The 26,648-nt window shown below is 38.9% G+C and overlaps 2 protein-coding genes across 3 annotated transcripts in view; one reads left to right on the top strand and one right to left on the bottom strand.

Moving 5' to 3' along the window:
* The window catches only part of LOC131677638 (transcription factor IIIB 90 kDa subunit), a 60,724-nt gene that overhangs the window by 3,940 nt on the left and 30,136 nt on the right, over window positions 1–26,648 (top strand). The gene's annotated exons all lie outside the window — the stretch shown is intronic.
* On the bottom strand, window positions 530–26,648 carry LOC131677639 (BTB/POZ domain-containing protein 6-B). The gene is made up of 5 exons (XM_058957536.1): window positions 26,091–26,648; window positions 14,936–15,340; window positions 14,589–14,736; window positions 14,311–14,527; window positions 530–5,039 (listed from the first exon to the last, which is right to left on the bottom strand). Exons 1-5 carry the CDS (start codon window positions 26,173–26,175, stop codon window positions 3,987–3,989), a joined length of 1,908 nt encoding a protein of 635 aa, XP_058813519.1. The 5' UTR covers window positions 26,176–26,648; the 3' UTR covers window positions 530–3,986.

Genomic DNA, 26,648 nt, shown 5'->3' with positions numbered 1-26,648 from the left:
TTCACAAATATATGCTATGCTATATTTCTTCTTGACGGAGAAAATTTTGGGTAAAAACTATTTTTTCTCCACTAAGGAGAAAATTGTTTTAAACCCCTTTTGTGCGTAAAGGCCACGAAATTGATATTAGACTAGTTACATTTAAAGATAGACAGAAACTTGGCTTTAATCATATTTCTAGTCAAATGGAAGTCAAATCCGGAGTCAGTAGTGCCAGGAGTGAGTATTTCCATGAATCCAGCTGGAATCTGTTTCACGTTGGAAAATGTCGGAGAGCAAAGCGTAAGAAACCGGCGTTGAACAGCCTCGATTCTGTTAATCCCATTCTTGAAGTACGAACACCACAGAAGAACAATATTCTAACGTTGAGCGAACTAACGCGCAATGAAGCGATTCAAGACAGTATACGTCCCTAAAGTAGTTTTCTATCCAGAAGATGAACCCTAACTGTCTTGATGCCTTATCCACATTGTATGAAGTATGTGGTTTGGAGTTGTGATATTGACAACGGCTGCAGTAACGGCACCACCCTGCTTCTAATGTTTTATTCAGTATTTTTTTGTTTTAAACAGTACCAACCTTTCTGTTGATAACTGCTTTAGTATATATAATGCATAATAAGTCCTAATGAGATTCATTGCAAATTGTCATCTTTCGTATTCTAATCAAAGTCTATTTATTTTTTTTTGTAGTTTTTAGATATCTATTACTGCTCTGGGAAATACTTGACCAGATGAAATGAATGTGACTAAAAAGTGTAATTTAATTAAATAAATTGTGTTTAGCCAGCAACGGAACGTTAAATTTCTAGCTTTTGACGAAACGTTGAACTCGCAGGAGTTTAATAATATTCATTTGTTTGTTAGAAGTAAGGGAATTACAACTACGAACTATGTTTCATTTATCAAAGTCATCATCTAGATGTGGTTCTTCTATTCAATTTAAACCTCATTCTAATTGTGTTAAATGTTGTTTCGTAGATATTGTATAGTCTTGTTTTTTTTTTCTATAATCATTCTAACATTAAACTTTTCTTTTGTTTTAAAGTTTCATTTGGGTTTTGTCTCAAATTCCTCTTTGCTGGCCTACAAGCGAGGACTTTTAATCACTTTCTCTCTGCAACTTACATACTAGGAGGAAACCGTCGCTTATGATTTGATTAGTTTTATATTGTTGCTATATGTTTCGCATTTGTATTTATGCTGTTCCATTTTGTTTGCTTCCCGTTAAATTTTTGAGTATTTTTTTAAATCTCAACTACCGTTCAGTTGTCTTTAGCAACACTCATGCATTTTGCTTAAACTTTAATTCTCTATTTGATTTGAAGTTGATGATATATGAAAAACGAAAACTCATATCTTAACGCAACAAATAAACGCCAAACCTTTACTCATTACGTGACTAGTACTTTGCTATAACAACTCGTATAAAATCGATTATTTTAGTACGTTAGCACACTACGAGGGAACGCCAAATTACTTAAGTCGCATGTCCTTTGAACAACTCTTCCTAAAGTTTTAATTTAAGCAACAAAGTTTTTATAACTAATACAAAAAGGTAGGGTCATACATAATCCATGCAGCTCATTGCATTCTTGGTTTGTAGAGTAACTTAATCTCAAGGATTGTGTTATCAGCTAGTCGGAATGCTGAACTTTAAAGCGCACAGTGAAGTTACGAAAAAGGCCTACGATCCATGCTGAACATATTGAAAATGTCTGGAGAAGTACTCACACGTGGTCATCGCGCCTTTCTACTGCAAATCGAGCCAGGATGCTTTGCAGCATGGGGCTCGTAATCGGAGGAGGAGATGTCGTCATCCTAGCTTTTACGCCTGCATACATCAGGATGAAAAGATTCGCATCCGGAGCATAAGTCACAAGTACAATCCTAGCCATTATGGCTGAAGCAGGTACTTTGCCATTTGATCTGCTATAAAACACGATTAGCTATCCGTATGTTGAAAAAAGCAAGGATAATGCCTAACTGCTTGAAAATTGTACGAGCCCAAGCCACAGATGTTGTGGGTCATAAAGAAACGCATAAAAGCGTTGAGACTCTTCGGAAATCGTTCGTCCAGCTATTCAGATGCCAGATCGTTTCATTCATTCTATAACGATGGTTCCAAAGACGATAACACAGTAGGCGCGGGAGTTTTTGGAGAACACTATTGGTTGGCCTTCCGCCGCAATGCTGTGTCGTGTCCGCCGAAGCATTCGCAATAAGAACAGCGCTTACTGCATACCACACGTTCAGCGACCTGCTAATAATGTCCGATTTGGCTAGCTGACTATCAGCAATCGGAATTGGACCCTGAGCGTTATAGATGTTGACGAAACGATAATTACATTAGCGTCTTCTAGGTTTAAATCGTCTTGCAATCTTGGACCCAGCGGTCGTTTTGGTGACTTCGTTTGTTCCCGTCTTTCGAGCATTTCTTGTCCGTAACATATTTTCATGAGTAACATATATTCTTGCTGGAAATTCGCGAACCTGTTTCCAGTCCATAAAAAGGGAAATAAGCGAGACGTCCATCACTATCTTGAAATAACTTTATTGAGTGGTGTCTCGAAGTTTTTCGAGCTGGTAATTCTGGAATCTCCTAAGGCTCACTGCCAGCAACATGGATTCCTGTGTCAATCCTATAATATCCTACATAATAGAAAGTATAGAATGTCGCGATCGATTTGATATTATTTACACCTAACAATCTGCCGCTTCTAGTAAATTGAACTGCGATATAACAATCACTAAAATGCAGTTATTTGGAATCAATAATAATGTTTATTGTTGTTTCTATCCTATCTTACGGATCTTAGTGATTGACAGGCTTACCCACATTTACGTCAACGTTAACACATACCCTAAGGAAGGCACCCGGTACTGTTGATGTTTCTGCTGCACCTCAATGAAAGTGCTGAAGACCTCACGACTAACATGATCTCAAGATATTTCGTCTGTTTTGCTCAATTGAAGATTGAAGAATTCTCCAACATCAGTATCAAGTTTTTGTTGATTGGTATAGAAAGAACCGCCCGTGTGTAAAGCTGTAGAAATGCTGGGTGATCACATTCTCATGCAGGAAAGATTCGGTTGGTTTCAGCAATCTGCAAAAATTGAACGCAAATTTTTTTCACTACCGAAAGCTTGGGAAACAATCTGCCAGGCACGAGCCGGAAGTAGCGTCAAATTAACTTTGCATCTGCGGGAAGGCGGGGTCCCCTTACGACTGTCCTGGGTTTTTACTTCTCTGATGTTGTCACCCCATCTTAACCCATGTTATCCGGAAAATGATTATTCTCTACTCGCGAGAGTTAGAATTGCGGAACCTGATTGAACGTTTCTCGACAACCGGATTCACTAATAGAATTACCAGGTTTGTTCAGAAAATATCAAGGAAAACACCAAAACATGGTTGTCCCATTCATAAGGCTAATAAAAATGCAAATTTTGAATAGCGTATTTCTCGACTTGCTGCTTTTCAATATGGAACTCTCATTGTGGATTAATGGGCAATTGAACAGTAAAAAGTATCATGAACAGCGATTGCACTCACCTTTTAGCGGAGGTCAAATCCTTCTATTTATTCCATTTTCTTTGATATTCAACTTAAATAAAAACAAAAAGAACTTACGTCGACGTGTTCTATGATTTTCCTCTACACTTATCTGTTTGGATTATGGATAACCCGGAATGGGCCACTAGGTGCAAGGCAAAAAAGGACAGCCAAACGAACATAGAATTGTCTCACAAACGAAAACTTACCGATTCAATATTTGTCAGCTATTTGATTATTTTTGATTCTACAAACTTTTCACTACTGCTAAATTTTCCACCCTGTTACTACTAAACAGACTGTGTACATCTTGTAAGTGTTTGTATGTATTTGTGTTTGAATAAGTAATTGTTCTGCCAAAATTGGTTACTCTCAACAAAGATTTGATCCTTTTCTATTCATATCACGTATTTTCGGACCACATGTCCCACTCATTCACTTTCATTGTTCAGCAAAGCGATTGTTCCGAGCCCATTGTTGGCCAGCAGGTTTGGCCCATTATCTGCATTTCCGTTGGAATAGCTGCTTCCGTTGCCATTGTGCAGTGTCGAGCAAGAGTTTGATCCGCTAGTTGCCGACGAGTTCGGTTTGCTGTTGTTGTTGTTGTTGTTGATGGAATTGGCGCTGCTACTGGTAGGCAAAACAGCACTATGGCTACTGACGCCCATCGGACCGTAGAATATTAGTTCCGGAATTTGGCCTCCCTGCACACCGGTACCGTTGGTGCTCTCCGAGGAGCACTGAAACTGGAAGGTGACCGTTCCGACGCAAACCTCACTCATTCCTTCCTGTCCGAAAAAACTCAGCTCGGTTCCATCTAGCACGACCGAGGCCGTGTAGAAGCACTCCGGTTCGATCTGGATCGGTGTTTCGAAGAAAACATGGAACGTATTGCTTGAACCATCCGAGAAAAATTTGGTACTATTCTCCGCCAGCACACGACCCAGCCGCTTCAATTCGATCTTAACATCATAATCTGCCGCACCAGTCGAAGATCCATACAAACCAAATCCCACAATGAAGATCCGCTTATCCACCGAAAACTGTATCGAATCGCAGCGACCCCGATAGCGCCACTGATTGCTCCGATAGGCACACGAAGCAAACCGGTGGCAGACCTGTGTCTTCAGCCCGGCCCGACTTTTCACCGGAAACGTCAGCTTGGGCTTATTCTTAGCGGTAAAATTCAAAAATATATCGATTGTCTCCTGATTGGTCAGGATGCCCAGCTGGGCCACCCGGTTGGCAAACTCCTCCAGCGACATGGTCGGTATGCGGATCAGATACAGTGCCTGCCCGAGCACCTGCCGCTTGTTGTTCGAGGTCGGTTCGATGTCAATTTTGCTGCAGGCGGCCTGGGCCCAGCTCAGCGCTGCCTCGAACAGGTGAATCTCCTTGCAGTTGAGCGTCTCCCGGGCCAGAATGGTCTCGAACGTCTTCAGATCGATATCGACAAAGCCTTCGGATTTGATTGCCATTTCCGCCTGTCTCCGTTGAATAATTGGATCGATTTGCGCGCGGGAAGAGGGGATACAGAGCAAAAAAAAAATGGGACAACGTGTTAGGAAAATGTGAGTGAAAAAAACTTAGGATAAGTGAAACTGCAATATTTTTGTTTTTCGGCCGATAAAATTCGTTTATCTATTCCATCATCGGGTGTACAATGTTCCGGGTTTTACAACTAGATATATATAGACAGGTAAGCTTGACTTCCTAGTATACGGTTAAAATATTGAGCTTTCTTTTGAGTGATTGTTGACTTTTATCCCCTTATTAAGCATTACGAGTTGATGGTAGACGACGAAAAACATTGAAAACAACAACACACGACGATACAGATTATGTTTTATGTTACTTTACAAGAGGGGTTCAAATCAAACTTGACAATGATATCTGCCTAGTCGGCTTTTATAACTTGCTCCAAGGATTGAACTACTGTTCTTACTACAATTTGGCAATTAAAATCACAACCATTGCTCTGTTACGACAAGTTGAATAATACTCTAGTCTATCTGCTCTGTTTCTTTTTGTTCGATCATACATAAACCAATGTACCAAATATTGCAGTTTTAGTTCGTGTAAGTAATGAAATTAAAATCTAAACTACTGATGGCCTGCTTGAAGCAATTGTAAGATGATTATCTGAATGCAGGTGGGAGTTGGAGTTGGGTGCGGGTGTTTGGAGAATGGATAACAACAGTTCATTCCAAAAGAGGAAATTTTATTTTGCTTCAAAATATTGTTTTAAGTACTATGACGACGGATAACATACGCAGAATGTTGTGTAAATTTCAATTTATGTTTTTCAAGGAAATCGATGTTTTGCATTATTGAAATAATGCTATTTATAATTTCAATAACGACAGAAAAATCTAATCTTAAATTCAACGTTTTCATTTCTCTAGCACAGTCATGTCAAATCGCTTGCCAAATCAAACGTTTTTGTTTTCTGAAATTTCAACCTTTCGCTGGAGTTTATCAAGTAAATGAAAAATTCATCAGACGATCGTGCCCTGAATGAGCAATCGGCTACTGCTGGTGCCAAAATTCCTTGGGGTTGGTTTTGTGTAATTCGTTTTTTGTGCGAAAAATTCACAAAAACTCTGCAAAGTCGAATAGCGATTCTTTGTAGATTATTGAGTTCACCAAAGGGAATCTGCTTCTCTTATATGTTATTAATCATTCGGAAGTCGCGTAGTGAACTGAGAGCATCACTGTTTGAAAGTAAGGCGAAAGTGTTTTAGAGCTTTAGTCGGTCGCCTAAATGCATATAATAACGCGACTGCCGGAAAGTTAATATTGTGAAACATATTTTCGGCTAATAATCGGAACGGTTCTTAAAACACATTGAAATGCTGTTATAAGAGAGCTAGTTTTTTAAATTCGTTTATTTTGCACGACTTGTGATATATGTAAATTAAATGGAGCCGTGAATCTTCTGGACAGTGAATAAAGAGTGTGGCGATCAAAATTTGGTCCAACAAGAATGCCAGTAAATCGTAGAAAAATCAATATCAAAATTTAAGCGAATCCTATACGTTTCTATTATACGAAATCTAAAACATTTAGTTAACATAAATATTGTAAAAATATTTAACTAGACTTTCGGTTGACTGAATCCGAATTGTCCGGCCTTCCGCACAACTTGTGCCATCAGATTCGGTACAAACAGCTCCGAAAAGTTTAATGTGTCTTCCTTAGATTCCGCTTGGCGATGGTGCTATATTTCTCATATTGAGAGAGTTTCGGCCCTCGTGCACCGTCGTCACGTTTTTGGCGGAATATCACTTCGCAATTTTTTTCATAAAGCACAGAACAATCGTATTGCTTCAGGAAAGGCAGCGGACGGTTTTCCCAGTCACTTGTTCACGTAGATTTCCTGGATGGTGATCCCCATTGCAATGGAAATGTCGCTTTTCATTCTACATGTACAGTTAGCTTACCAAACCAGATATTTTTAGCGAACTTAGGCAGTTTCATAACAGACATTCTTCCTCGCTATTTATGAGATTTTCCTACTATCTTCTGGTGAATCCACCAATGCATCATAGTACCCCTATTGCTTAGAGTCACGCATTATCAGCGATATCGGTTGTTTTGCAGAAGTCATGTGAAAAATAGTGAAAACTCCGTTCCATTGTATTTACCTACTACTGCCTGAAATCCGGAGGCGAAGAAATCCGTCATCGCGGAGCAGTTAGTGTCAATGGAATACAGCAGATTCGAGGTTTACTCGGAAAGCCTAGCAGAAGCTGAAGCGCAATACCGAGGGAAATGTGGCGCAATCTTTCCGTGCCTTGGATTGAGAGTTCGGTGCCACAAATCAACCAAAAGTAACTCCAAGCCACAAACATTGTTATGCAGAAGCGCAGGCCCAAGCCGGCCGTCTCGGAGCAGAGGGTTACCTTTCAGAAGCAGCGGTTCAAGACAATGGTCAAGGTGGTTAAGAGATTGGATTATGAAACATATCTGACCCTAGATGGCAACGACTGGCGGAGGACGGAATGTTTCTCGTCCCCCCCATGGCACAGTGTTTTTTTTGCAAAATCGTGCGAAATATTAATTACGCTTATATCGTTAAATTTGGGAGGATTTTGTGGGCAACCCTTTCCAATGGTATTGCTGTTTTAATGATTGATCTCCCTAAAAGTGAGATACATTTACCAACTTTCTTGTAAGTCCATATATTTAAATTATGTCTTAGGCAAAGTTGTAGAGCAAGCTTTTGACATTAACTTTGCTGAAAACACAAAGCCTTTATATTTAATATCTTCACCATTATTGTTGGTTGTTTGTGGATGATCCCTTTAATGCCAATTCATTGATATAACGTTTTAAATATTGTCAGAATGATATTTATTTTCGGTATGTTCCGTAAAAAGGTTTGAATTTTTAACATGGACAACTTTCTATATTACCACAATGGCTTATCTCGTGTATTTTCAATCTAATTTGGCAACTCTTGAAAATTAAAAGGTTTCAAATGGTGATTGGTCGTTAATGTGGAAACGACCGAGTTTACGTTAGTAGTGTTTTTGGACTACTTATCTAAAATAACAAGATTTGGCTATGATTTTAGTAATTAATCTTCCTACAGGTGAGATTTTTCAACTATTTTTTCGATATAGAGATAACGTCTTTGGAAAAGCTATGCTTTCATGAATATATTTGTTGAATACACGAAGTTTCTTCTTTAAATGTTTAAGAAGTTATAGCTCGTTATATTTGGATTACCCCAAAATTATTTTTTTAAAATATCTTTTCAATTATCATTTCTATGGGCTTCATATATTCTACAAAGTTATTTCAATCGTCAAAATACGCAATTTTTATGAACCCATAATTTTTTTTATCTCGAGTATTTTCGAAGTTATTGACCATTTTTTTGAAAAACAATAGTTTTTTTTTCAAATCATCTGTAACTCTATTGGAGACAACGAGAGACAAATGAACTCTAGTAAGTTGATGTAGCATTTCTAATTTCAACTAGAGCTGGCTGCCCGTTTTGTCCGTTCAAAAGTTATTACTTTTAAAGCTTTTACTAATTTTACCGGAAATTACCCAATAACTTCTAGGTCGCAAGAGATGGTCTGATGATATTTTCGTGGGGAAGGATATGTATCTTGATAAGGCGAACAACTTTCTGAAACATGTTGAAGCTTTATCTACGATATTTTAGAAGTTATGGCGAAAAAGAATTTGAAGGGGTCATTCACAAACAACGATCAATAACTTCAAGAGTACAATAAATAGAGATGGTCTTCAGTGAAGATGTTGTTTAATAAGAATAAGGGTTCTTCATAGTTTTAAAAATATAGCAAATATCTTACTTCAAGAGTGATTAATCACTATAACTATCTCATCAAAATCTTGAATCTTGGATCTTCATAAAACTTCCTAGAAGACATCATTGCTGTACGCTTTACTGTTTTCGCGTGAATAATTTTGGCAAAAAACACTGTGCAAGGAGATAAGCGGCGATATTAGGTATAGGTATCTCCCACACCATATTCTCAAAAAAGGTTCTCCTGTGGCTGTGGCCATCAGTGACATGAAAAAGTTGAAGCCACAGGACTGGCTATGAATGGAGTGATTTATGCTACCAAATGACTGCCGAATGTAACCGCTTTCATCCGGAAGCGCCATCCAGGCAGAATGTTGTGTTTTGGTTGGGCCTGATATCGGTCCACAACGTCAAAAGGTCGTGGAAAGAAATTGACCGCCTGAACATTACTATGGTACCGAAGAACGCGAACCCTCCGAACGCTCCTCATTTACAACAAATTTGTTCTATACAACAGAGTCTTGGTAAGGTGGGATATTTTCTGAACATGAAAATAGAGCTTAAGCCTACAGAAGTTGCCTATATTCAGTATCATCGCCTGCGCCATTTACTGATACTGATTATTCAACATGTTAGGCCAAGCAGAACGTTTCGTTTACATGTTACATGCGCTAGCGCCGCGTACCATCGCGTGTCAAAAACAGATCGTAGGGCGGAGAAGTTACATCTTCCTGGGTATTCCTCAAGGTGTTCTTGTGATGAGGCTCCGGGTCAAAAGACCTATCCCGCCCTCCTATTTGACTATACAATTCAAAACTAACAGCATACCATGGAAAAGCTTGCGCGCAAGATGCTAAGGCGAATGCATTACAACCAATTGTCCTCTCATCCACGGGAAACCAAATTCAAAACACTGTCTTCAAAACCAATACCTGAACAAAAAACGGCTGTTCAGGCCATAATGACAACTATAGAGGCCGCATCTAGCACCCCAAAATCAACAGCCAGCACAACCGACGAGAAAGTTGATACCAATACGATAGAAGGCCTCCACGAGAAACTGAAAGTTGCGTGCACGAGATCTGACATTCAATAATATTTATTTTTATTTAGTTTTTAAATATTGTAAATATACAAAAAACCATGGCTCTGATAAACTGCCGTAATGTGCCTTTAACAATATACGAATTATAAGAAATGAATCGGTTAGCATTAGAGAACTGGCACGTAAGGTGGAACAAAACAGTCTACCTTCTCGTCTCTGACAGAGTAGAAGCAAAAAAACCGCTACGCTATACACATCAGAAAAGCCAGCAAGAAATACTACCTTCAGTCCTTTGTTAAAATGGCACCGGTTCGTTTAAAATCAGCCGAGATTGCTTAGATTTTCTAAGGAGGAAATTTTTTCGTCATGTTTTCCTTCTGAAGGACAGTAAAGTCGTTGATTCCGGCTCATGTGTTGATGGGTCGATATCTAGCGTGCAGATGGTGGAGGCATCTGTCCGGGGTCGGTGATAGGAACTGAGTGCAGACAGTTTGGTATCGCCACTGCACAAACAGTATGGTATCGTTGCCTTCGGCGCAGTGAAATGAAAATAAATAAAGTCGTACTGCGGGTTAACACCATCCGATTGACTTTACGAACACTCGCGTTAGACCAAAAGCTCAGAAGGTGAAATATCCGGCAAATGTAAAATTGGAGCTTAATCTCAAAGAAGGGATCTACATACAGTTACATCATGTGACAAACTGCGTTTTGATAACGACTAAATTTCCAAAGCCCAGACGGAAGACTTCATTGCGAAGGACAACATGTAACAATACATTGTATACAGCAACATTAGAACCAAGCTCTCAGAGTACATGGAACATGACGAAGTAGATGTTGGTAGGCATGACCTAGCACCGTACACTAAATAATACGTGTCAAAATACGTTTAAGTGGAATTGGTTACGACTGACTTTTGGAGAAAGTTTTTCATCGGTATTCCCAACGGCGTCCGTGTTGTGAGATTATCGAATGCAAATCATCAAGCAAAATGACGGTGTAATCTAATAGGCAAACAAGATCTGATCTGTAACCAGATGGCCCACCACGGAAACACATGCGCCGAACCAGCTAGTGAAAACTTATTTACTACAGATAACCCTACCAAGTAGCCATTGCATCTCGATAACTAATTTAGTTATAGGTTTTGTGCCCTTTACGCGCGAACATGGTTTCACACAATTTTGTCCTTAGTGGTGAAAAAATAGTTTTTACCTACATTTTTGTACACTAAGGAGAAATATAGCATAGTGAAGCAAGAACGGTTACACCTAATCCCTCCAAACCAACAACCAGCACCACATACAAAGAAGGCAATGGCGATGAAGACGGATGTGCAATAGCGGCCCGTAGAACCAGAAACAAATGAGAGCATCTGACTGCGAGCAATAAGAATGTAGTACCGATGACGACAGGGACGAGAATGACAACACGATAGAAGGTAGACCGAATAAGTTGCGGTGGGCAACGAAGCTAATATTTCACTGTCAAGGAGATCTCAATACGTAACAGTTTGAGGGATTTCTAGTTTTGCTTTCTTCATTTTTATCTATAGTAAAAGCATAAAGATCCATAGACCAGTTATAGTAGAAAATTAGAACCCGCTTGTTAGAAGATGGAGAGAGAAAAATCAAAGCTAATTCACGAGAGATTCCAATCTTTCAACACGTGATATTGCTCAACAAGTCAGTGTTTTGCAAAATTGCGTCCAGAAGATCAATGCAAGCACAGAATTATACGCATAGAAGATTTAAAATTTTCCTAAACGGCGATGAAAGTCAACAAACTGTTGTCAAGAATGGGGCTAGAAAATTCTACACGTTAATCTTGATCAGATGTAATTGCTGCCTGCTAAATGACGAAACAAACAGTCGCCAGCGCTGACTTCCAACATATATCAGAACCACAAGATATAACACCGGGAACGATAAGTTCGATGTGGAAGATCATTTTAAAAAGAGGGAAGACGAAAATGTCGAATTTCGCATCGCAAAAGCATATCTGGCAAGCAATCTGCACTTGTGTAAAGCGAAATAAAATTTTAGTCACCAAAGCCACCACCAAAGATGAAATTTACAAAACGAAATGTCGTCTATAACGTATTTGTCAGTATTTTGTTTATGGTTACTATTCTAAGAGCGCGGAGTGGCTAGTTCGGTGCATTTTATCCTCGAGGATATGAATTCATCGAATTGAAATTTTGAAAATCCATCAATGTATTCGGAACATTCAGAGAATACTTCCGTTGCGTAAGTACCGTATACTTCGTAGATTGTAGACTTATGACTCTCATTTCCAACCAGACTACTTGAGGAGCATTGTTTGGAAATAATAATTGATCCAGTCCAAACGAGAATTCCGCCTGAGAACCACCATTGCGTGCCACGCTAACCATCTTTACCGTAACTTGGGATATGAGAAAGGAAGTTTTTATGAGATACTTACTTAACGGAAGGCCCCGACTTAGCGACAACCCCAAAAGTACCACAGATTGGGTAGTGGGTGGTTTGTTATTTAGGATTCGGCTCAAGCAAGTGATGCGACTGAGAATATATTTTCGTACATAACAAGTTTGAATAGTTTATTGACTGTAGGATACGTAAATGCTCTAGATCAGTGGTTTTCAACCGGGGGTTAATTCACCCCTAGGGGTAAATTAGACTGATGTAGGGGGTGAATTACGCAGGACAAATTTTTACTTGTTATCCAAACATTTCCGTCACAACATCTAACTGAAAATCATTCTGACAGGGTAATGATGGTAAACAGTTTTCACAAAGGGGTACACCATGGTGATCAATATTCAAAAAGCGGTACATGGAACGACAAAGGTTGAAAACCACTGTTCTAGATGGTAAGGCGTTTAAACTCTGGAAACTCTTCATGAAAATCATAAAGACTTTCTATATTTCCTAGCCGCAAAATTTATATACCTATTCCTGATTTTTTGAAAAGCCCTTAAGATGCATAAACGGAATGGTTTTTAAATTGATCACCGGGCATTTGTATTGTATTGAATTTTGTCAGTTGGTATATGTTATTTTTTTCTTCATGTGGAGTTATATCGATTTAGAGGGGATTTGACTTCATCCCCTTTTCTTTACGTCACTAACTGGTGCCTGTTTTGTCATCGGCAGGGGAACGGCGCATTTGTCGCTCTCTGTTTGTGCCGTTGTTCTCGTTGTATATTACCCAAGTACCAAGTGCTACTAGGTGAAAGTGCGAAATGCTGCACAACTGCACTAGAGGTGGGTGGGCATGGGTTTTTTTTGTATCCGGATCCGATCCGAACCCGAATATTATTTACCCCGAACCCGGTGATAACCAACCCCATCATGATATTTACGGCAAGGGGGCGTCCATAACATTAAAAACATTCGTACGAGTAAGAGCGAATTGTTTCGAAAAAAAATCGACCCGATACGTACCCGTAATAAATATTTTTAGAGCATCCGACCCGACCCGTACCCGGTAGTAACAAAACCCAAAACCACCCCGCTTCCTTCGGGTACTGGTTCGGGTCGTACCTGTCCATCTCTAAACTGCACACGCCTTTTACTTCCTGATAACAATTCCCCAACCGAATCAGAATCCAGTATTTTTTTCGAATATAACGAGGTCAGATATGTTCAAAATTTCACCACAATGTGCTATAGAAAATCTATCCCACCCCCTTCCCTAATAGGGTTAGCCTTTGTTGACAACACTGCAAGTTTCGAAAAAATATTCTCACGAATGGTGTAGCTGTTTTAGCTAATATCTTACTCCTATAGAGTACTTTATTAAAATCACATTTAAAAAGCAACACACAATCTCGTAAATTATTATTTTCTCGCTATCACTTAACAAATAAAATTTCTACACTATCCATAGGTGATTCAGTCTGTTACTAGACAACTATTCGCTAGCCATCGCCACGGCAAAGACGTATATCGAAAGCTTATTTCCATACGCAAAAAACAATCTATCTACCGATAGAGAAAACTTATGTCAAATGTCGAACATCCACCACAAAAGAAAACCAGCATTTGCTGGCAGTTATATTCTATCGCTTCGCTTAAACCGAAGGTTCCCCTGAGTGATCGATTTCCGCGGTTGAGCTCAGTGAGCTGCTGGAAACCGACGATGAAACCGTTGTGGATGAACTAGTGGATGAACTATTGTCCCCATTACCGGCGGTTGCACCGCCGATCATCGTGGATGTGGATGAGGATTGCAGCTGCTCGTAGCAACCGGGCAGGTACGGAACAGGAACAGAATTAGTGGGATTGGGAACTAGCCTGTTGACGTTACTATTAGGTACTACTATGGCGGAGGATGATGGACTAGTAGTGGTTGCTGATGGTGGAATGTTTGAGCTATTGGTTACGAAATGAGTGCTGTTCCTATCTACTATTTCTAGGTTGACCGTACGGTCACATACCTGGGCGTCGATAACCTCCCAGCAGCGTTGCATCAGTTCCGGTTCCTCGAACAGCCGCGACTGACTGAGCAGTAGGCAGGCATTTTTCGCCGTTAGACTGGTCTCCAGATAGTTGACACAGGCCCGTGCCAGATGCGGTACGATGTACTTCTTGGCGACGTATAGCGTGGCCAGCACGTTGTCCGCCTCCAGGTGTATCTCATCACAGTATAAGTATCTGCAAGTATAGAAGCTCGATTATTCACGATTGCTTAGGCCTTAGAGTAGGCAGTACTGACTTCAATAGCGTTAGAAAAGCAGTCGGCTCGACGTCAGGAACTTTGATATCTTGTTTGTTCTCGGCTAGTCCTCCGTAAAACATGGCATAGAACACGGAACTTCCGGTTGCAAGCACGTACTTGTGAGCCGGTATGGTTTGCACTTGCTCTATTTACGGGAGAGGAAAATACACGTGAGAGAACACAATGTGAGAACGTTAGAATAAAGAAAAATAACACAAGGACACATATGAGTGCATCATTATGTAACCACGTGTTTTCATTAGATAGGCTGGAGATGCTGCTGCATTAGCAGGATGCTACTGTCAAACAACACTGACCTTCGGGGCGTCTGAATAACCACTTACCATCGGTTCCGACGATGAAGCGAATATCCGCCATCAGATCGTTGTTGAACATGGCCGCATTTCGTTCCCGGACCGTACTTTTCGTGGCTTGCCAGTTTGGATCACCGGTATCCGCTGCGGTGGTGCTGGTAATGACACAGCTACCTCCACTGGCACTACTGCCGCTGCTGTTGCTTCCCGTCGGCAGACAGAACGAAGTCGAACTGAGGGCACCGGGTGAAGTGATGGTCGGCGACGATGGCGCACTGCAGGGCTGAGTCACTTGCATATTCTCCACACCGCGGCTTCCCGGGCCGTTCAGACCGCCTGGCGCGGCGACACTGCCACCGGTTGCGGCACCGGCTGTGGCGGTAGCGGCTGCGGCACTGTTTTGGTGAAACGGGGCCAGCACGTTGAACATCTCAACTACAATGAGAATCAAGAACGAAGACCGGTTAGCTGTGCATAATTTTTAGCGACAGAATAGCTGAAGGCCCATTCGTTCTGAACGATCAAGACGGGCGGAGAGAACTGACTGAGGACAGTGTGAATTTCTTTATTGTCTATCATCTCCTCGTACGCAGAAGTAGCGCCCGCTTCGCACACGGTGACATGATGCCGCGATGTACGTGACGACGCGGCTCTATTCTTACTATAATAGTGGTGGAAGAAAATCTGCATTGCAAACAAACATTCGGCAAGAGCAGTGGACAGAAGAGAACATTGATTTTTTTTGCCGTTTTTGTTTGCCCTTGGCCCCCACGCGTTGCTTCAGCGGGTGGGAAATTTTGAGCACTTTCGTCTATGTGCGAACCGTGAGCGGAGCGGTGGGTTTCACAACATAATATAGTCGGCGCCGAATAGATTTTTTTCGCGTGTTTCTTAGGGGGGGTGGGGGTCGTCCAGAAACACGAGCCAATCCAATAAGTATGAGCGGTAGATAATAAATATGTTTAAAGATGTTATTGATCCGCATTATGTAAAAGCGAGGATAAGTTCCAATTAAATAACTATAGCAATGTTCCTAGAAACGATCTGAAACGATTTAGTCTTTATTTTGTCAGCAAAACCGATTATCGCTTAAAAGTTAAGTTCACGAGCGGAAGTTTTAAATGAGACAACTAAATTCTGCATACTTTTTCAAAAAGAGAATTTTTCATTTGGTTCATTTGGCAGATAATCCCCAACTAATAGTCCACAAACATGCTCCAAAACAATTGTCTACTACATATAAACATTGACTTTTATATTTATAGATATAGATTGAGTCAAAAAGAGATAAGTATACCCTCATTAATTCCTTCTGAAACTAGCCAGGGTATCAATTTAGCACTGGTTGATTGAAAAATTACTAAAATAAACTCACATTTGTAAAGTGTAATCAGCAACGCTATTCAGCGCCGTTCACATTACACTGTATTTCACTTATTCAATTAATTGCAAGGAATACCAAAGTAACAGCCACTCTCGCTGTGGAGGATATGCTAAACGAGCTTTGCCCTCCAACACAGCTAACAGGAAAAGGCAGCATAGAGTTTATTTTTAATTTTTTTATTTTTATTTTTTTTAATTGCCCACCACACTCCCCCACACTCATACAAGAGCCCCCTGGTAGTGGACGCAACAAATTATTAGCATTACCTGACACTGCGTGTCTTCCAGGAATCTTAGCAGGGAGCGATGGATGCGGTTATTCACCACCCTCGCTATGGAGATCCCGGAAAAGGAACAAAGCTCACACCCATACTTAATATCTAAGGACCGATGAAGAAGCAGCCAACGTTAATACTAGAAGAAATCTTTTGAAATGTTGGTTCGGCCGGTTGAATTATACCTACCGCCATACCACCAAACAGCAGCCGCAGATCAGCACCAGCAACAGTGAGGTACACTGGAAAAAATTGTTCCCGAAATCGTGAATAAAGTGATTTTGGAACAATCACGTTTTTACGTTACGAAAACAGAACCATGAGCGAAAATCATGTGTTTTATTATTATATTCAATTTTCCTTCAGTAACACCCGCATAACGCTTTTATTAGTGGCAGTATTTCAAAAATCACTCCAATCAGCATGCGTTGAAAAAACCATAGTTTGGCAAATCATTAAAATCCATGATTTCATCACTCATGGTTTTTTTGGCTCCTGAGGAGTGAAAACCGCCAAGGAGTGAAAACAGGCTACTAGATTATAATTACAGCATACAGTTTAAAAGCCCGAGCTCAATTTAGATTTTCAATTTTCATTTAATCAAGCACAAAAGCAAAACAGATCCTTGGTACAGTTCATGGCGAAAGCTTCTTTTCGATAGACCTCGAAGGTCAGCATTCAATGGTTAGCGTACTAGGCTAGGCTTAGGCCATTACAGTAATAAAGAGTACACCTGTTTTGCATCCTTCCACTATGCATTTGTACTTTTGGATTTCATCACTTCAGCAGAAACATTTTTACACCGGATTTGAGATATGTTTGCCCGTGATTATTGTTAGAAACACATATTTGTTAAAGTTATATATTTCCAGCCGATTTTGACAGATAAACAAAATTCTGAAATCATTTTTGGTATAAGTCGATTTACACTTCTGAAATCGTAGTTATACCAAATCTATATACCGATCGTTCAATAGTAGAAACTGCGTGCTTATCGTATAAAATATGGCAGGCCCACTTCACCCTTTCCGGCGGAGTAAATCAACAAAATTGTCGAATTTGGGGGACACAGAATCCACACGTTATACATAAAACACCACTGCACTACCAGAAAGTAACTGTTTGGGCCGGAGTGTGCTCCAAAACAATCATTGGTCCCTATTTTTTAAAGAGGGAGAGACCATCGAAAACGCACGCTACCGCTGGATTTTGACGCACTTTGTCTGTCCACAAATGCAGAAAAAAGGTCTGAAAAACTTCTATTTTCAACAAGACGGGGCATCTTGCCATACCGCAATCAAGTTCTTGCAGAGCAAATTCCCAGGATGCGATGTCTCAAAAAATGGTGATTTGGAATGGCCTCCTCGTTCTCCGGATTTATTGCCAGACTTTTTTCTGAAGGGTTACTTGAAAAGTAAAGTGTATTCTAGCAAACCTAAGTACCTTGACGAACTCAAAGCTAATATACGAGCTGAAATTGCTGCGATTATGCCCGAAATGCTGTCCAATGTCATGCAAAATGTCCGCAAAAGAGCTGCTTTTTGTGTATCAAATGGGGGTGGTGTTTTCTAAACCTGGTTTATAATAAATGGCATAAAATATCCTAAAAAGACTTGTTTACTTGTGAAAACGGCTAAAAAATGGCGGGTTGTTCAATGTTGAAAAAGGATACATCCAGCTGGCGCACCTGGGATAATTGAGTAATTAAACATACAAATTTTGATGACCTGTTATCAAAGTTTGTAATTAAATTCGATCTATAAGAGGTGACAGAACAAGAATCACAAAACCCATTTGGATTGCTGATTGTTATATTTACTCCCAGAAACGTGCATAACAAAGATTGGTTTCCACCGCTCCTTTGGAAACAGGCTCCTTGGTGTGAAATGTGTGGTTTATTTGAAACACTGATTAGTGGAAATATTTGTTTCGCTTTTGTGAACTTCAGTCACGGTGACCTAGTTTCCAATTTTATGGTCATCATTCATAAAACCGAAGGTTGGCTCATGATGTTATTCAGAGGTTTAGGAACATTAGTTCACAAAATCAAAACATTCTGGGTATTTTCTCGTGAAATAATCGAAATTTTCATGAATCCATTCAATCCTCGTGAACTAATTTTTGATTCCTAATATATTAGTCTCGATCCAATATCCGTGGTTATAAAATAGTTCACAAAATCATAAAATATTAGTCATGTATTAGTGAATTAGTTTATGTTTTCTAGTACAGTAGTCACGACTGACCATTCGTGCTTGTGAAATAGTTCAGAAAATCATGAAATATTATAAAAGTATTCGTGGTTCACTGGATACCTAGTATAACAGTCACGTGAAATAGTTCTCGAAACCATAAAATATTATTTTTGTATTCGTGAACTGGTTGATGATTTCTAGTACTTGATTTACGTTCCATTTCGCTGGTGATACTTAGAAGATATCCTTAATCATTTCCAATTTCATATAACATGGTAATGAAATTTTCACGTGAACTATTTCACAAAATTTGTAGTATAATTCGGGGAATCGTTTTTATTCCTTGCACTTTTTTATGAAATGTCCAGCTGCTTGCGACCAGGCGGTGGTCAGGGTCAGCTCTTTTCGTCCGCGTCCCTTATCATCCATTTTATAAGGTGGTTCATCAACAGTGCCATCTTTGAAAATGAATACCCTTGGTTATGCAACTAATTTTCCCGGTATTATTTTAATTGCAAATAATTAAGTACTCTTCATTTTATTATATTCAGAATTGCACATATTCTGTCGTATGTAATTTTAAATGTTCTTTGATTTGATGGCATTGTAAGGGAATTTGATGGCATTGTAAGGGAACGCCGGTTGATGCCAATCGAGCTGACATTTCTTTGGACTGATCAAACTAATTTCTTTGTTTGTTCAGTGTTTATTTGACCAACCAGGAAACTAATCCACTGGGCATTGTGCATGAGGAATACGCATGATATTGCCTGAGTGAAATGATGACTGTTTAATCATATATGATGGTTGAGAATTGACAGTGAATCAGAAGCCAGTTACCAATTTGCAGCAGTCATATCAACATGAAGAACATATGCTTCATTGTCGTATTCATTGGCTTGCTTTTAGTCCAATAAATCAATTAAATTAATTGTTCTCATTATATTGAATACTTTCATTTGCTTTGAAGTAGTGCATGCTCTATATTATTGATTGTCATGTTAACCATATTTCTGCATGAGTATAAAATTATTCTAGCTTGATTATTGACGTAAAAGGTGACAGGTTAGTTTCTTTTCGTTTTTATTGTTTTCAATCTTGTTCTAGTATTTATTGTAAAAATTAACGTCATCAATCATCTATTCGACATAAAAAGCTGGTCGTTTCAGGTATTTCGGTAGCGCTTATTTTATACCGTCTTTAAGCACTAGCGGCCGTTAGTTCAGTGAGCCGTTTACGTGATCTCCGAAGGAGAAAAAACGCGCGCGAATAACACTCGGTACCTTATTTAATTATTCGCGGAGAAAGAAAGTGTCCTTTTATGTGCTATATAAGCACCAAATTTTATATACGATAAACAGTGCTTGTATTGCGAAATCTTCAATTACATAGGTATTACCGCATCTATTTCTATTTCAGCGTCTCAAGAGATCTCTCTTGAGACGCTGAAGGTAATCGCTTTTCATAATACTGAATTCTTTTGGAATTTTCGTGTTCCGCCGGAATAAAGAAACAAGGAATAATAACATTGTTCACATACCGTCTGATTCTATTAAACATAAGTAGCACTCCTGACTCCTGTTTAAGTTGCTTTTTTGCAACCCGGGCGTTTCCAAACAAACGATTACTCTATCAAATTCTCGACAGCCGGCTGCCCAGAGTAATAAAAGCATGATAACACTTCTGAGAGTTGCATAGATCGTATCACTTATCAAGGTGAACCCAATGTTACGTAACTCTTTACCCCAACCTACTAACAAAAATTCCTTCCCGTGGCAAACGTGGAGATGCAGAGGTATACACAGTCTCATTAACAACGTTTGCTTTAACATTCCTTTCCTTCCCCGATGACTGCAAGGACGTGGCCTGCGCCGTTGACATTTGAACGTATAGAACTCTCGAAACGTGCACATTGAGGATGGATAGCTGCTCCCAGGCCCCATTCGTTGATTCTCTGCGCAATTTCGCTTGTTCTGGTCAATCACGGAGTAGCAACTACGAATTGTACGGTCATCATGCTCATGCTCATACTCAAATGTCCAGCTGCTTGCGACAAGTAATACCAGCAGTAGCTATAAGGAAACTATTAGCACCTCGAGCATCGTTATTCATTTGATAAGAGGTTGGTTGTGATGTCTGGAGAGAAAACGAAAACTGCGCTGAGCACTACAAATCGTGTTCGTGTTATATTTCACAGAACAAGATACTGCGAATCAGCCAAACTTTTTTGATCCAGTTCATATTGTCACAGTACTCCAAGTAAAAAAACCAATAGTAACCAAAAAACAGATAGTTATAAGGCTAAAGGACAATTTCTTCGCCTTCATTTTGCGCTTAAGCCAGGTTTAAACGTAATGGTAAACCTGGTTAAAAAGTTAAGCGATGGTGAAGAAATCAGCCGTAAGAGAAGTTACGAATACCATGATAAAACTGCTGCTATTATGGCACCACCTATCAAATTCGAAAGTAAGTTCTCTAGAATAAAATATCACGATAACGTGAACAGAATTTATGAAAATCGGGACTAATATTCTGCAATCATGAACAGAAATTACACTACTTGTGATAACAGAACAAAAATCGTGGCTAAGATCCTGAAATCATTAACATAAATCACATTACTCGTGATTAAAATATCAAAAATAACTAAGATCCTGGCATCATGAACATGAATCACTTTACTTATGAATAAAATATTACGATAACGTGAATAGAAATTACGAAAAGATCCTGAAATTATAAACATAAATCCCGCTAGTCCGACAGAAAAATCCGATAGTAAACTCATGAATAAAATAGCACAGTAACCTGATTAGAAAAATCGCAAATAAGCTCTTGAAATCATGAACGTCGTTTGACTGTCGTTTGTGTACCCCCAAATGATGAACAGGAATCATCACGAAAACTAAACATGTCTAGAGAACAACAATAGTAACCCATCCAAATATTCAAATGCATTCGGGGCGAGCTAGTTTTTTGAAACCACAAATATTTTCATGAATACAAGGTTCATTATTCATAATTTCAGGAACTTGGTCACGATTTGCGTAAATCGTTCAGCTTACGAATTCGTGATCTTTTGTTCACGATTTTAATGTGCGGATTTTTTCCATGTAATTTGATGAATTTCAAAGAAATCACTTTTTTAAACCATTTTGAGCAACTTAGTGGGATGCAAAATATTAAATTTTGCAAACGGCCAAATATTTTTTTCCTGAAATGATAGAAAAGATCACCTTGAAACGAAGGGTTGGTATCCAAGCAGTATTTACGCTTTTCAAATATATTCCATGGAAACAATGAAATTCAATAATAAATAAGTTAAATTACCAGTTGTCTCTGGGTCAAACCCTGTTTAAATCGGTTCGTCGAAAACAAAAAATGTGCATGTGTGTAAGTGTAATTCAAACTCACAATTTTCGCGGAGATCCTTGAACCGATTTGCACAAACTTACTTTCAAATGAATGGTACAACGCTCCCATGGGCTGCTATTGATTTTCTGTTGATCAGAGCCACGGCTCTGGAGCTACGGGTTGAAGACTGCGGTCATACAGCAATTTCCCATATAAACTGGTACCATCAATATGATGCTAAACTTATTAAAATCAGTTCAAAATTACTTTGATTTGCAGTTCTAGATCCCTAATCACGTCAATCCGGTGCTAGCTTAGTCCGTTAATTAAGTTAGTGTCGAATTCTGAGAAGACGAAGTCGAAACGCAAATTTAGTTCTAAACATAAACATTTTTCTCCACTAAGGCTGTGAACAATTTAGCGAATATTTTTAGGTAAAATTTTACTGTGCGAAAGCCTTTTTCTCTCGGATTGTGAATTTTAACCGAGAGAGCGACCCATTTCAAATGTTTTCGATAGTTATTTAGAATTTACAGCTGCGATGATTATCGCAGTTGGTGAGGTGTGAACATTTGTCCACCGATAAATTTAAAAACAAATTATCATGCCGAATTCAAGCCAATCCAGATGCTCCGAATCATGACTGAATGTATTTAAGGTTACTTGATCTTGAGCTGCCGTCGTAAACCTCCCTTTCACGGTAGATGCGAGTGTATTTTATAAGATTGCATACAGTCAGCGAATACGGTGACTAACCCAATGTCGATACCCTCTTACAGGTTCTCTGCTGAACATAATTTTAGCTAGTCTAATGACCCATTCGGGGATATCACACATGATAATGCAAAGAACTATGGAACGAGCCGGGCTGTCAACGTACAAGAGCAAAGAGACACCCAATCGAGATGACAAGCAAAATACCACGACTAAAGTAGAAGCGCGACAGTTGTACACAACATTGTAGACCATGTTTGATTGCGTCCTATGGGCGATGAAACATACGTCAGGGCGAATTTGAAGTAACTGCTAGGTCAAGAATTTTATATTGCTACCGAAAAGGAAAGGTTCAAGCTAGGCTCAGGCGATTTGCACATGTGGGCTGAAAAACTAGCTCTCTGTGACAACTTCTATCGTTAGTTTTATTATTATTGTTTATATTTACTTCCCGGGTTCGACATTGGATTGTGTTTTTTTCAATTTAAAATTTAAACTTAATTTTTGTTTTTGTGAAAAATGACACATTGTTTTAGTGAATATATCTTTAGTGCAGAGGTATTCATTCCCTGTGACTCCTTCTTAGAAAGTGTTGCTATATAAAATACGGGAATGAAACATTTTTTACTGGTGCATGCAAAAAACGCTTACGTTCTTTTAAAAAAATGCTCTTGAGTCGAAATTGATCATCTCATTGTTTCATCGGAATCGAAGATGGTCGAACGGATCTTTGTGAAATTCTTCATATATAAGCATGTTAAACCTGCGTATCATCCAAACATAGTTTGGATTAGGTCCTTTTTTGATGAAGTTTTCTTCTGATAATATTTTCATTCGTATCATTTTGTCGTGACACAAAATTCGTAATACTCATTGGCGCTTCAGTAGTAATGTATACCACTATATGGCATTATCTTTATCGTAATGTAGAGATTAGAGGCGCAAAAAAATGCAAATATCGCAGTGTCTTTGTCAACTTAAAATCAATTCTACTTTTTCGGATCTATAAGTATCAAGAAAATAACTACAAACTTCAAATAATTTCTAGGCTACTATGAGTTTTTGGAACCAAGCAATATGAATTTAAGAGGAGAACTACCTCTGGACGATTGAAGAAAATCATTGTTTTGTATTATTTTGGGCAATGTTATCCCAAAGTTTTACAGTCGACGATCTCTGCTGTGCGCGTGGGCATGAGTTGTGCGACAGTCATAAATTATCAACAAGGCCAAATGGTGCTTATATAGAGCTTTTGTGTCTTGTCTAATATCATCTACAACAACTTTATTGGATATTTCAAGTATCTAATTAATGTTTTTAAAGAGTTAACTTTCCATAACTTTAAGGGGGATTAATCACCTAAATTATTTTTAATAGATGCGCTGCATTATGCAAAAAAACTCCCTCGAAAACCTCCAAAGTGGATGGTTTTGAAATTATGTGATCATGACCATTAAAAAAAACTAGTTTGAACATTTATTTCAGTATTTTTGATTTTAAAAGTGTCAACCTTGAGAACCCTAACTTGCATTCGAAATCGAATAACTCCAGTTAAATCAGCACCAGAAATAACAACTTACTCCACGGAGACAAATGGAAAACGCTGTCTATTTGATGTTGATGGAGCAAATTTTTGATTCCATGTGCTTACATATAAGTGGTCATGTGTTCATCGCGTTTATTTATTTTTATATGATTCGTGACCACAGTAAACCCAACTATCTCGCTCACCATTTGATTGCATCTTGTTATGAACATAATGAAGCACCTAGTCTGTCAGTGAATTACTACTACAACTTTTAGAAACTGCATTCCATTATAATTTAGAAACTGCATTCCATTGTAATTATACATTTCTCTATTTCGCTCAGATAGTTCTTCAAAACTATCATCTTTTAGTTAGGAACATTCAAGTTTATTTGTTTTGTTTGTTGCACAACATTAGTTTACTGTAGATTCTTCTGAAATTTTAAATTTATTGCGGTCCACTTCTACTCAGAAAAGATCTAAATTCTTTCGTCAAAAATCGATGACCATTTCTTTTTTAATTTATTGAACGATTCCGCAACTCTAAAAATATGCTATTTCCAAACGAATGTAACCAATGCTCGTTTATTTTATAAAAAACGAGCTTAAAAATCCACATTATAAGCCGTATAAAAACCAAACAATGCTCAAACATGTTTTGTATTGCAGAAAACAGATAAATTTATAGTTATTTTTTTTGTAAAATTGTTTTCCGTGTGCTTTAGCAGTATCAACGGGGGAAATACAGCGCAAATTCGTTAGTCGGGGATTCGCTAGTTGGGGTGTACGTTAGTTGACTGTCCGCTAAATGGGTCATGTCCCAACTAAAAGACACTCTTATGTCAAAAAGTGATTGACGTTTAAGTCATCGATTTCAAGGGTGGCGATTTTGAAAAAAAACATGCTTCGAAATCCAATGGAACTATATTTTTTGAATTCATATTCCGGAATGTTTTTAATGAAATAAATGTGTTAAATGTAAGCGCTTCTTCCATTCAGCATCAATTAGTTTGTGTCGTTGTGTGTTAGTTGGTAACTTCTAGGAGATCACCTCCGATGTATTCAATCACCTGATCTAATGATTTGCTTGCGGTTCATTGGATTTTTTCCGGCAGCGTATTCATTTCCTGTTTTATATGAAGGAATTATTCAAAAAAGTTATTAATGGCAAGAACACTAATGACAAACTTTATCGCAAAAATCAACTTTAAACTGGGAGGAAACTGCCAACTTTCGTGAACCACAAAATATTTGTTTTTTTTATTGACAGGAAACAAAGAATCAGCGATTCCCTCGGGTAATTTTTGCTAGCAGTCAATTGCCCCAATTATCAGATATGATTCGCTAGTTGGAGCGCAGTAGTGACTCAACTAACGAATTTGCGCTGTAGTAGTGCTTTATTGTAGTGCAGATAAATGTATCGTCGTTTTTCTGAAGAACGGTTTTCCGTGTTAGGGGTTTAGCAGATTTTTTATATTTTGTTTTCTGTTCTGTCACCGTTTGTGTTGGTTTCTGCCTCCCGCACACAGAAAAAAATCTGCCCATAACTCATTCACCAATCATTCACAGAACGAATCGACATCGTCCAGCTGGTTTCTTACTAGAAAAACTTCAGTTATAATTTCTATCGAAAACATTATTTGATTGTGCCATTTAATCTCAATCTTTGTTTATCAGTAGTATGTTAGTAAATAAAGATAAAACTGCATCTAGCGTATATTTGAACACTCCACTTACTATTATGATATGGGAACACTGAAAAAATCTGCTCTTCATTCCTCTTCATTGGGCGCTGGGAAATTTTCGCATACAGATTGGACATAATCTTCCGGAACCGAATGACTTTCTGAAATCTTCTGTCGCCCTCCTAAACAGTAACTGGCTATCACCTATTTTCTTGTTTTTCGCTGAAAAATCGTCCATGAACTTTAAGCGTATATATCCGGGGCGTCAGGAGAAAAAAACTGGGGCGTCACTTTCGTGTTTGAAGGGTTGCACCTTTTTGGATTTGTTTCGGTATGCTATAGTGGCAACTCATAAACCGTTCACCATCGTACCGCACCGATGGTGTGTAATTTGCTAACAAGCGCCCTGGCCACTTCAACCCGGAAGGGTTGAAAATTTCACTCGAAGCGAAATAATTTGTACTTTTCAGCCATCTTACAATTTTCCTCAACACAAGTCACAAACTGTCTGCACCTCGCTCACTGCCTGCCAGCCTGCTGAGGAGAGGATGCGAAAAAACCTCCGCTTTTCTACGCGAGTCGCGCTTGAGTAGTGTGTAGTGTGTGCGCG

The sequence above is a fragment of the Topomyia yanbarensis genome, chromosome 1 (genome assembly GCF_030247195.1).
Source record: "Topomyia yanbarensis strain Yona2022 chromosome 1, ASM3024719v1, whole genome shotgun sequence".
NCBI lineage: Eukaryota > Metazoa > Arthropoda > Insecta > Diptera > Culicidae > Topomyia > Topomyia yanbarensis.
This window is presented reverse-complemented; position numbering and strand designations above follow the sequence as displayed.